Below are 13,913 nucleotides of genomic sequence, written 5' to 3'. Positions count from 1 at the left end.
GTTGAGATGTATAGGTATGTATATTGCGTGTGTGGACGTGTATGTATATGCATATGTATGTGGGTGGGTTGGGCCATTCTTTCGTCTGTTTCCTTGCGCTACCTCGCTAACGCGGGAGACAGCGACAAATCAAAATGAATAAATAATTAAATAAATAAATAAATAAATATATATATATATATATATATATATATTCATATATTTTTTTTTTCTTTTTTTTTTGCTTTGTCGCTGTCTCCCGCGTTTGCGAGGTAGCGCAAGGAAACAGACGAAAGAAATGGCCCAACCCACCCCCATACACATGTATATACATACGTCCACACACGCAAATATACATACCTACACAGCTTTCCATGGTTTACCCCAGACGCTTCACATGCCCTGAATCAATCCACCGACAGCACGTCAACCCCGGTATACCACATCGCTCCAATTCACTCTATTCCTTGCCCTCCTTTCACCCTCCTGCATGTTCAGGCCCCGATCACACAAAATCTTCTTCACTCCATCTTTCCACCTCCAATTTGGTCTCCCTCTTCTCCTCGTTCCCTCCACCTCCGACACATATATCCTCTTGGTCAATCTTTCGTCACTCATTCTCTCCATGTGCCCAAACCATTTCAAAACACCCTCTTCTGCTCTCTCAACCACGCTCTTTTTATTTCCACACATCTCTCTTACCCTTACGTTACTTACTCGATCAAACCACCTCACACCACACATTGTCCTCAAACATCTCATTTCCAGCACATCCATCCTCCTGCGCACCACTCTATCCATAGCCCACGCCTCGCAACCATACAACATTGTTGGAACCACTATTCCTTCAAACATACCCATTTTTGCTTTCCGAGATAATGTTCTCGACTTCCACATATTCTTCAAGGCTCCCAGAATTTTCGCCCCCTCCCCCACCCTATGATCCACTTCCGCTTCCATGGTTCCATCCGCTGCCAGATCCACTCCCAGATATCTAAAACACTTCACTTCCTACAGTTTTTCTCCATTCAAACTCACCTCCCAATTGACTTGACCCTCAACCCTACTGTACCTAATAACCTTGCTCTTATTCATATTTACTCTTAACTTTCTTCTTTCACACAAGAATGTTCTTTCGCAAAACCAGTGATGCTACTACTTTTGTGAATTAAGAACCATTGCAACATAAACCTCGCCAGGTGGTAGAGTGACCAGCAGTGTATCGAGACAGACTTCCCCAGAACTTTTTTAAAGGGGAAGTAAATGTTTATAGTTGTGTTACTGGAGTTATAGTTTTCATACATGGTGCTCTGACAAGAAAATAGTGAAATTGGAAAAGAATGTACCTTAGACATTGAAGCTTATTCTTTCATTGAAATGTGAACAAAGGGAGCATTTTTTTGAAAGTCATAGAGATGGAAAGCAAAAAGGTGTTTTTCATGAATATACTGGAAAAGTTGAGGTCCAGATAAACTTTTGGTCAGTCAAGTCTTTATTATGGCGGATGACCAACTACCTACCCTCATGTATCCAAGATATGGTTGTACTTTGTGTAATGAAGACAATTGAGAAACATCATAAGCCAATATTCCAGTTTCATGATAAGAGAACTGGACCAGGCAGTATGATACAGTGGTTAAATTGATGAAAACTACTATTGACGTTTGTGTAAATAAATTATACATTTCCCTTTTCCATAGCCAGAGGTTGAACCATTATGTGACATTCATTTTTCATTTCATTTCAAGCTAGAATTTTCAGTTTTCTAAATTATTTCTTACATTTTTTTCCTATGTATATATATATATATATATATATATATATATATATATATATATATATATATATATATATATATATGTGTGTGTATGTGTGTGTATGTGTGTATATGTAAGTATATATGTGTATATATATAAATATATATATATATATATATATATATATATATATATATATATATATATATATATATATATATATATATATGTGTGTGTGTGTGTGTGTATGTGTGTGTATGTGTGTATATGTAAGTATATATGTGTATATATATAAATATATATATATATATATGAATATATATATATATATATATATATATATATATATATATATATATATATATATATATATATATATATATATATATATGTATATATATATATATATATATATATATATATATATATATATATATATATATATATATATATATATATATATATATATATATACATATATATATATATATATATATATATATATATATATATATATATATATATATATATATATATATTATCCCTGGGGATAGGGGTGAAAGAATACTTCCCACGCATTCCTCACGTGTCGTAGAAGGCGACTAGAGGGGACGGGAGTGGGATGCCAGAAATCCTCCCCTCATTGTATTTTAACTTTCTAAAAATGGGAAATAGAAGGAGTCACGCGTGGAGTGCTCATCCTCCTCGTAGACTTAGATTGGGGTGTCTAAATGTGTGTGGATGTAACCAAGATGTGAAAAAAGGAGAGATAGTTCGTATTTTTGAGGAAAGGAACCTGGATGTTTTGGCTATGAGTGAAACAAAGCTCAAGGATAAAGGGGAAGAGTGGTTTGGGAATGTCTTGGGAGTAAAGTCAGGGGTTAGTGAGAGGACAAGAACAAGGGAAGGAGTAGCAGTACTCCTGAAACAGGAGTTGTGGGTGTATGTGACAGAATGTAAGAAAGTAAATTCTAGATTAATATGGGTAAAACTGAAATTTGATGGAGAGAGATGAGTGATTATTGGTGCATATGCACCTAGGCATGAGAAAAAAGATCATGAGAGGCAAGTGTTTTGGGAACAGCTGAATGAGTGTGTTAGTGGTTTTGATGCGCAAGAAAGGGTTATAGTGATGGGTGATTTGAATGCAAAGGTGAGTAATGTGGCAGTTGAGGGAATAATTGGCATAAATGGGGTATTGTAAATGGAAATGGTGAAGAGCTTGTAGATTTATGTGCTGAAAAAAGACTGGTGATTGGGAATACCTGGTTTAAAAAGCGAGATATACATAAGTATACGTATGTAGGTAGGAGAGAAAGCCAGAGAGCGTTATTGGATTACGTGTTAATTGACAGGCGCGCAAAAGAGATACTTTTGGATGTTAATGTGCAGAGAGGTGCAACTGGAGGGATGTCTGATCATTATCTTGTGAAGGCTAAGGTGAAGATTTGTATGGGTTTTCAGAAAAGAAGAGTGAATGTTGGGGTGAAGAGGGTGGTGAGAGTAAGTGAGCTTGGGAAGGAGACTTGTGTGAGGAAGTACCGGGAGAGACTGAGTACAGAATGGAAGAAGGTGAGAACAATGGAAGTAAGGGGAGTGGGGGAGGAATGGGATGTATTTAGGGAATCAGTGATGGATTGCGCAAAAGATGCTTGTGGCATGAGAAGCGTTGGAGGTGGGTTGATTAGAAAGGGTAGTGAGTGGTGGGATGAAGAAGTAAGAGTATTAGTGAAAGAGAAGAGAGAGGCATTTGGACGATTTTTGCAGGGAAAAATGCAATCGAGTGGGAGATCTATAAAAGAAAGAGACAGGAGGTCTAGAGAAAGGTGCAAGGGGTGAAAAAGAGGGCAAATGAGAGTTGGGGTGAGAGAGTACCATTAAATTCTAGGGAGAATAAAAAGATGCTCTGGAAGGAGGTCAATAAAGTGCGTAAGACAAGGTAGCAAATGGGAACTTAAGTGAAGGGCGCTACTGGGGAGGTGATAACAAGTAGTGGTGATGTGAGAAGGAGATGGAATGAGTATTTTGAAGGTTTGTTGAATGTGTTTCATGATAGAGTGGCAGATATAGGGTGTTTTAGTCGAGGTGGTGTGCAAAGTGAGAGGGTTAGGGAAAATGATTTGGTAAAGAGAGAAGAGGTAGTAAAAGCTTTGCGGAAGATGAAAGCCGGCAATGCAGCTGGTTTGGATGGTATTGCAGTGGAATCTATTAAAAAGGGGGTGACGGTATTGTTGACTGGTTGGTAAGGTTACTTAATGTATGTATGACTCATTGTGAGGTGCCTGAGGATTGGCGGAATGCGTGCATAGTGCCATTGTACAAAGGCAAAGGGGATAAGAGTGTGTACTCAAATTACAGAGGTATAAGTTTGTTGAGTATTCCTGGTAAATTATATGGGAGGGTATTGATTGAGAGTGTGAAGGCATGTACAGAGCATCAGATTGGGGAAGAGCAGTGTGATTTCAGAAGTGGTAGAGGATGTGTGGATCAGGTGTTTGCTTTGAAAAATGTGTGTGAGAAATACTCAGAAAAGCAAATGGATTTATATGTAGTATTTATGGATCTGGAGAAGGCATATGATAGAGTTGATAGAGATGCTCTGTGGAAGGTATTAAGAATATATGGTGTGAGAGGCAAGTTGTTAGAAGCAGTGAAAGGTTTTTATCGAGGATGTAAGGCATGTGTATGTGTAGTAAGAGAGGAAAGTGATTGGTTCTCAGTGAAGGTAGGTTTGCGGCAAGGGTGTGTGATGTCTCCGTGGTTGTTTAATTTGTTTATGGATGGGGTTGTTAGGGAGGTGAATGCAAGAGTTTTGGAAAGAGGGGCAAGTATGAAGTCTGTTGTTGTTCGCTGATGATACAGCGCTGGTGGCTGATTCATGTGAGAAACTGCACAAGCTGGTGACTGAGTTCGGTAAAGTGTGTGAAAGAAGAAAGTTAAGAGTAAATGTGAATAAGAGCAAGGTTATTAGGTACAGTAGGGTTGAGGTTCAAGTCAACTGGGAGGTAAGTTTGAATGGAGAAAAACTGGAGGAAGTAAAGTGTTTTAGATATCTGAGAGTGGATCTGAAAGCGGATGGAACCATGGAAGCGGAAGTGAATCATAGGGTGGGGGAGGGGGCGAAAATCCTGGGAGCCTTGAAGAATGTGTGGAAGTCGAGAACATTATCTCGGAAAGCAAAAATGGGTATGTTTGAAGGAATAGTGGTTCCAACAATGTTGTATGGTTGCGAGGCGAGGGCTATGGATAGAGTTGTGCGCAGGAGGGTGGATGTGCTGGAAATGAGATGTTTGAGGACAATGTGTGGTGTGAGGTGGTTTGATCGAGTAAGTAACGTAAGGGTAAGAGAGATGTGTGGAAATAAATAGAGCGTGGTTGAGAGAGCAGAAGAGGGTGTTTTGAAATGGTTTGGGCACATGGAGAGAATGAGTGAGGAAAGATTGACCAAGAGGATATATGTGTCGGATGTGGAGGGAACGAGGAGAAGTGGGAGACCAAATTGGAGGTGGAAAGATGGAGTGAAAAAGATTTTGTGTGATCGGGGCCTCTAACATGCAGGAGGGTGAAAGGAGGGCAAGGAATAGAGTGAATTGGATCGATGTGGTATACCGGGGTTGACGTGCTGTCAGTGGATTGAATCAGGGCATGTGAAGCGTCTGGGGTAAACCATGGAAAGCTGTGTAGGTATGTATATTTGCATGTGTGGACGTGTATCGGGATGGGTTGGGCCATTTCTTTCGTATGTTTCCTTGCGCTACTTCGCAAACGCGGGAGACAGCGGCAAAGAAAAATATATATATATATATATATATATATATATATATATATATATATATATATATATATATATATATATATATATATATATATATATATATATATATATATATATATAGATAGATAGATAGATAGATAGATAGATAGATAGATAGATAGATATATATGTACATATATATATATATATATATATATATATATATATATATATATATATATATATATATATATATATATATATATATATATGTATATTCTTTTTTTTTCTTTCAAACTATTCGCCATTTCCCGCATTAGCGAGGTAGCGTTAAGAACAGAGGACTGGGCCTTTGAGGGAATACCCTCACCTGGCCCAATATATATATATATATATATATATATATATATATATATATATATATATATATATATATATATATATATATATATATATATATATATATGCTCATCCTCCTCGAAAGCTCACATTGGGGTGTCTGAATGTGTGTCGATGTAAGCAAGATGAGAAAAGAGGAGAGATAAGTGGTATGTTTGAGGAAAGGAACCTGGATGTTTTGGCTCAGAGTGAAACGAAGCTCAAGAGTAAAGGGAAAGAGTGGTTTGGGAATGTCTTGGGAGTAAAGTCAGGGGTTAGTGAGAGGACAAGAGCAAGGGAAGGAGTAGCTCTACTCCTGAAACAGGAGTGGTGGGAGTCTGTGATAGAGTGTAAGAAAGTAAACTCTGGATTGATATGTATAAAGACAGAAGTGGAGGAAGAGAGATGGGTGATTATTGGTGCATATACACCAAGGCATAAGAAGAAAGATCATGAGAGGCAAGTGTTTTGGGATTAGCTGAATGTGTGTTTCAGTAGTTTTGATGCACGAGACCGGGTTATAGTGATGTATGATTTGAATACAAAGGTGAGTAACGTGGTAGTTGAGGGAATAATTGGTGTACATGTGGTGTTTAGTGGTGTAAATGTAAATGGTGAAGAGATTGTAGATTTATGTGCTGAAAAAGTTCTGGAGATTGGGAGTACCTGGTTTAAAAAGAGAGATATACATAAGGGTACGTATGTAAGTAGTAGAGATGGCCAGAGAGTGTTATTGGTTTACGTGTTAATTGATAGGCGCGCGAAAGAGACTTTTGGATGTTAACGTGCTGAGAGGTGCAACTGGAGGGATGTCTGAACATTATCTCGTGGAGACGAAGGTGAAGATTTGTAGAGGTTTTCAGAAAAGAAGAGAGAATGTTGGGGTGAAAAGAGTGGTGAGAGTAAGTGAGCTTGTGAAGGAGACTTGTGCGAGGAAGTACCAGGAGAGACTGAGTACAGAATGGAAAACGGTGAAAACAAAGAACGTAAGGGGAGTGGAGGAGGAATGGGATGTGTTTAGGGAATCAGTGATGGCTTGAGGAAAAGATGCTTGTGGCATATGAAGCGTGGGATGTTGGCAGATTAGAGAGGGTAGTGAGGGGTGGGATGAAAAAGTAAGATTATTACTGAAACAGAAGAGAGAGGCATTTGGACGATTTTTGCAGGTAAATAATGGAAATGACTGGGAGATGTATAAAAGAGTGGCAGGAGGAGAAAATAAATGTGCAAGAGGTGAAAAAGAGGGCAAATGAGACCTCGGGTGAGAGTGTATCATGAAATTTTAGGGAGGATTAAAAGATGTTTTGTAAGGAGGTAAATAAAGTACGTAAGACAAGGGAACAAATGGGAACTTCAGTTAAGGGGGCTAATGGGGAGGTGATAACATGTAGTAGTGATATGAGAAGGAGATGCAGTGAGTATTTTTAAAGTTTGTTGAATGGGTTTGATGATAGAGTGGCAGATATAAAGTGTGTTGATTGAGGTGGTATGCAAAGTGAAAGGGCTAGGGAAAATGATTGGGTAAACAGAGAATATGTAGTAAAAGCTTTGCGGAACATGAAAGCCGGCAAGGCAGCGGGTTTGGATGGTATTGTAGTGGAATTTATTCAAAAAGGGGCTGACTGTATTGTTGACTGGTTGGTAAGGTTATTTAATGTATGTATGCCTAATGGTGAAGTGCCTGAGGATTTGCGGAATGCTTGCATAGTACCATTGTACAAAGGCAAAAGGGATAAAAGTGAGTGCTTAAATTACAGTGGTATAAGTCTGTTGAGAATTCCTGGGAAATTATATGGGAGGGTATTGATTGAGAGTGTGAAGGCATTTACAGAGTATCAGATTGAGGAAGAGCAGTGTGGTTTCAGAAGTGGTAGATGATGTTTGGATCAGGAGTTTGCTTTGAAGAATGTATGTGAGAAATACTTAGAAAAGCAAATGGATTTGCATGTAGCATTTATGGATCTGGAGAAGGTATATGATAGAGTTGATAGACAGGCTCTGTGGAAGGTATTAAGAATATATGGTATGAGAGGCAAGTTGTTAGAAGCAGTGAAAAGTTTTTTATCGAGGATGTAAAGCATTTGTACGTGTAGGAAGAGATGAAAGTGATTGGTTCTCGGTGAATGTAGGTTTGCTTCAGCGGTGTGTGATGTCTCCATGGTTGTTTAATTTGTTTATGGATGGAATTGTTAGGCAGGTGAATGCATGAGTTTTGGAAAGAGGGGCAAGTATGTAGTCTGTTGTGGATGAAAGAGTTTGGGAAGTGAGTCAGTTGTTGTTCGCTGATGATACAGCGCTGGTGGCTGATTCCTGTGAGAAACTACAGAAGCTCGTGACTGAGTTTGGTAAACTGTGCGATAGTAGAAAGCTGAGAGTAAATGTGAATAAGAGCAAGGTAATAATATTAGATACAGTATGGTTGAGAGACAAGTCAACTGGGAGGTAAGTTTGAATGGAGAAAAACTGGCGAAAGTGAAGTGTTTTAGATATCTGGAAGTCGATTTGGCAGCGGATGGAACCATGGAAGCGAAAGTATATTATAGGGTGGTGGAGGAGGTGAAAGTTCTGGGAGCGTTAAAGAATGTGTGGAAGTCGAGACATTATCTCAGAAAGAAAAAATGGGTATATTTGAAGGAGTAGTGTTTTCAACAATGTTATACGGTTGCGAGGCGTGGGCTATAATTAGAGTTGTGCGGAGGAGGGTGGATGTGCTGGAAATGAGATGTTTCAGGACAATATGTGGTCTGAGGTGGTTTGATCGAGTAAGTAATGATAGGATAAGAGAGATGTGTGGTAATAAAAAGAGTGTCGTTGAGAGAGTAGAGGATGGTGTTTTGAAATGGTTTGGTCACATGGATAAAATAAGTGGGGAAAGATTGACCAAGAGGATATATGTGTCAGAGGTGGAGGGAACGAGGAGAAGTGGGAGACCAATTTGGAGGTGTAAAGATGGAGTGAAAAAGATTTTGAGTGATCGGGGCCTGAACATGCAGGAGGGTGAAAATCGTTCAAGGAATAGAATGAATTGGAACGATGTGGTATACCGGGGTCGACCTGCTGTCAATGGATTGAACTAGGGCATGTGAAGCGTCTAGGGTAAAACATGGAAAGTTCTCTTGAGCCTGGATGTGGAAAGGTAGCTGTGGTTTCGGTGCATTATTACATGGCAGCTAGAGACTGAGTGTGAACGAATGTGGCCTTTGTTGTCTTTTTCTAGCGCTACCTCGCGCACATGAAAGGGGAGGGTTTTTTATTTTATGTGTAGAGGGGTGGCGATGGGAATGAATAAAGGCAGACAGCATGAATTATGTACATGTGTATATATGTATATGTCTGTGTGTGTATATATATATATATATACGTTGAGATGTATAGGTATGTATATTTACATCTGTGGACGTTTGTGTATGTGGTTGGATTGGACAATTCTTTCGTCTGTTTCTTTGCGCTACCTCGCTAACGCGGGAGACAGCAGCAAAGCAGAATTAATAGTAAATATATGTATATATATATATATATATATATATATATATATATATATATATATATATATATATATATATATATATATGTATATATATATATATATATATATATATATATATATATATATATATATATATATATATATATATATATATATATATATATATATATATATATATATATATATATATATATATATATATATATGTATATATATATATATATATATATGTATATATATATATATATATATATGTGTCGGAGGTGGAGGGAACGAGGAGAAGAGGGAGACCAAATTGGAGGTGGAAAGATGGAGTGAAAAAGATTTTGTGTGATCGGGGCCTGAACATGCAGGAGGGTGAAAGGAGGGCAAGGAATAGAGTGAATTGGAGCGATGTGGTATACTGGGGTTGACGTGCTGTCAGTGGATTGAATCAGGGCATCTGAAGCGTCTGGGGTAAACCATGGAAAGCTGTGTAGGTATGTATATTTGCGTGTGTGGACGTATGTATATACATGTGTATGGGGGTGGGTTGGGCCATTTCTTTCGTCTGTTTCCTTGCGCTACCTCGCAAACGCGGGAGACAGCGACAAAGCAAAAAAAAAAAAAAAAATATATATATATATATATATATATATATATATATATATATATATATATATATATATATATATATATATAGGTATATTTATATTTTATTTTGCTTTGTCTCTTTCTCCCGCGTTTGCGAGGTAGAGCAAGGAAACACACGAAAGAAATGGCTCAACCCACCCCCATACACATGTATATACATACACGTCCACACGCAAATATACATACCCATACATCTCAATGTACACATATATATACACACACAGACATATACATATATACACATGCAAACAATTCACACTGTCTGCCTTTATTCATTCCCATCGCCACCTCGCCACACATGGAATACCATCCCCCTCCCCCCTCATGTGTGCGAGGTAGCGCTAGGAAAAGACAACAAAGGCCGTATTCGTTCACACTCAGTCTCTAGCTGTCATGCAATAATGCCCTAAACCACAACTCCCTTTCCACATCCAGGCCCCACAGAACTTTCCATGGTTTACCCCAGACGCATCACATGCCCTGATTCAATCCATTGACAGTACGTCGACCCCGGCGGCGTTTTACGAAAGCGCGGATTGGCATATCAAAAGCGCGGCAAAAGTTGCTGATATATTGCTATCAAAAGCGCGGCAGAATATTAAGTCAAAAGCGCGTTTTATCACTCAACTCTAAGTCCGATTGTTTATACGTTCATTAACGATCGTTCACCTCTTCCGTTAGCCAGATGATATCATCTGTTGCCCCCTGCTTACCACGGGGAGGTGGAAGTAGGACTTTTAAGCAGGAAAAATTATATATTTGTTAAGTAAGTATAGGCTTGTCCTTGTAAGTATATTCTTCTTGCACCTTAGTACAGGCTTGTCCTTGCAGTCCTTTATGAAAGCTTTATAAAACTTTATAAAACTTTATAAAAACTTTATAAAAAATATGTGTCCATAAAACCAGTTTATGTAATAAAACATTCGTCATACACCTTGCAATCCTTTATAAAAACACTTCTCCTCTTCCATAAAAACTCAGTTACATGTTTGTTCTTGCTGTGAATCTGTTTCCCAAGGCCTTCATATAATTGCGTCGATTTATTTCCCCAGAGATAAATTTGTTGTACTGTGTCACGGCATACTCTGTCCTGTCTCGATCAACTTTCCGCGTACTTGCTGGTTTACCGACACTCTTGATCTTAACATAAGTAGCAGTCTGGAGCTTTCCTAGTACATCCATGAATACAAATATAGATGGGTGGGATGCATAAAATTGCTCATTGAAATGAGCATGAAAATATTCGGCAACATTGTTCGTACGCTTTGTATTTGAGGGGACTTCAGCCCAAAGCACTGGAGGATATCTTGACTCTGCTGTTACATAATTATCAACCAGATAGTCTGCAAAGCGAATACATCTTTCATCTTGAGGTGCCTCTGTCATTACTTCCTCGACAAAGCAATCTTCTACATCTGTTGGGTCAATGAAATGTAGACCAAATGATAATTTCAGCCACTGGCCTATATCACTGTTGGTGTCCTTGTAATCCTTACTTAGGCCCAGGTTCTGAATTTTTCTCCACCATGCCTGGCCTAAATGAAATCGACAACATTTGATCACAGCGGTTGGAAATATCTCTCTCAGAACAGTGAGCATGGCAAATTCAAAATCAACATGTATCACTAAGGGTTCCAGTTGCATATTCTTTGAGGTACAAATGTCATTTAAACATTTCCACAGATTTCTATAAATATCCTCAGACTGACCTGGCAAGAGGGCATACACTAATGGAATATGATGCCCATTACACAATCCATGTATGGTGTATAGTTGGTAGAAGAACTTCGGACAGCTCTTGAAGGTCCCATCAACGAAGATCTCTTCAGCAGTGTTCGCCAGGAATGCAAGATTAGTAATACATGAAATGATAACCATACCAGAATATGGATTATTTTCAAGGATGAATTCTTCACCTTTTGTCGTAGTAGTATTCATAGAATTTAGAGCACGATGTACTTCCTCACGAGTTTTAGGCAATACAGGATACGCTTTCCGCCTTTCTCGGTATAATGATTGTGCTATAGATCTTAGATCACCTGATTCTAGCTCATTTTCAGGAAATGTATGCAACTCCGTTCTAATGAGCTTAGATGGCCTTGCCGTCATGTCGTCACTTCTTGCCTTTGTTTGTTTGGGAAATCGTAAACTCCATAGCTGAAAGTTATGACAACACAGGATTGACTGTCAGGTTCAGACTGAGCACCGTGGGCTTCAGCACTGTGAACAGGAAACCATCGAGACAGACACTCGCTGTGGTCTCGGTGAACAGTGTGAAGCATTATGAAACACCGAATGATTCTCAATGACACAGCGAGTGAACGGATTAACCTTGCCGCGCATTTGATAGTACTTTAAGGGTGAGTTTCGAACGCGGTCACTTTCTCGAATCCGCGCTTTTCATATACGCTCGACCCGGTATACCACATCGATCCAATTCACTCTATTCTTTGCCCGCCTTTCACCCTCCTGCATGTTCAGGCCCCGATCACTCAAAATCTTTTTCACTCCATCTTTCCACCTCCAATTTGGTCTCCCACTTCTCCTCGTTCCCTCCGCCTCCGACACATATATATTCTCTTGGTCAATCTTTACTCACTCATTCTCTCAATGATCAATGATCTCATTCGATCAAACCACCTCACACCACATATTGTCCTGAAACATCTCATTTCCAGCACATCCACCCTCCTGCGCACTACTCTATCCATAGCCCACGCCTCGCAACCATACAACATTGTTGGAACCACTATTCCTTCAAACATACCCATTTTTGCTTTCGGAGATAATGTTCTCGACTTCCAAACATTCTTCAAGACTCCCAGGATTTTCGCCCCCTCCCCCACCCTCTGATTCACTTCCGCTTCCATGGTTCCATCCGCTGGCAGATCCACTCCCAGATATCTAAAACACTTTACTTCTTCCAGTTTTTCTCCATTCAAACTTACCTCCCAATTGACTTGACCCTACTGTAACTAATAACCTTGCTCTTATTCACATTTACTCTTAACTTTCTTCTTTCACACACTTTACCAAACTCAGTCACCAGCTCACATGAATCAGCTACCAGCGCTGTATCATCAGCGAACAACAACTGACTCACTTCCCAAGCTCTCTCATCCCCAACACACTGCATACTTGCCCGTCTTTCATTGCTTGCCCGTCTTTCAACTCTTGCATTCACCTCCCTAGCAACCCCATACTTTCATACTTGCCCGTCTTTCAACTCTTGCATTCACCTCCCTAGCAACCCCATCCATAAACAAATTGAACAACCATGGAGACATCACACACCCCTGCCGCAAACCTACATTCAATGAGGACCAATCACTTTCCTCTCTTCCTACACGTACACATGCCTTACATCCTCGATAAAAACTTTTCACTGCTTCTAACAAGTTGCCTCCCACACCATATATTCTTAGTACCTTCCACAGAGCATCTCTATGAACTCTATCATATGCCTTCTCCAGATATCTTCGGATAGGTGAGAGAGAATACTACCCATGCATTCCTCACGTGTCGTAGAAGGCGACTAAAGGGGACGGGAACGAGGGGCTAGAAACCCTCCCAACCTTGTATTCCAACTTTCTATAAGGGGCAACAGAAGAAGAATTCACGCGGGGAGTGCTCATCCTCCTCGAAGGCTCGGATTGGGGTTTCTAAATGTGTGTGGATGTAAACAAGCTGTGAAAAAAGGAGAGATAGGTATTATGTTTGAGGAAAGGAAACTGGATGTTTTGCATCTGTGTGAAAAGAAGCTCAAGGGTAGAGAAAAGTGGTTTGGGAATGTTTTAGGAGAAAAGTCATTGGTTGGTGAAAGGACAAGAGCAAGAGAAGGAATAGCATTACCCCTGAGACAGGAGTTGTGGGAGTATGTGATAGAGTTGAAATGGGTAAAACTGAAAGTGGATGGAGAAAGATG

At 39.4% G+C, this 13,913-nt stretch overlaps 1 protein-coding gene across 1 annotated transcript; it reads right to left on the bottom strand.

Annotated features, from left to right (window-relative positions):
- Positions 1–10,969: 10,969 nt before the first annotated feature.
- Positions 10,970–12,097, bottom strand: LOC139755695 (uncharacterized). The gene has a single exon (XM_071674341.1). It carries the CDS (start codon positions 12,095–12,097, stop codon positions 10,970–10,972), a length of 1,128 nt encoding a protein of 375 aa, XP_071530442.1.
- Positions 12,098–13,913: the final 1,816 nt, after the last annotated feature.

This window comes from Panulirus ornatus, chromosome 19 (genome assembly GCF_036320965.1).
Source record: "Panulirus ornatus isolate Po-2019 chromosome 19, ASM3632096v1, whole genome shotgun sequence".
Classification (NCBI taxonomy): domain Eukaryota; kingdom Metazoa; phylum Arthropoda; class Malacostraca; order Decapoda; family Palinuridae; genus Panulirus; species Panulirus ornatus.
Note: the sequence above shows the minus strand (reverse complement) of the source record. Positions and strands in the feature narration are given on the sequence as shown.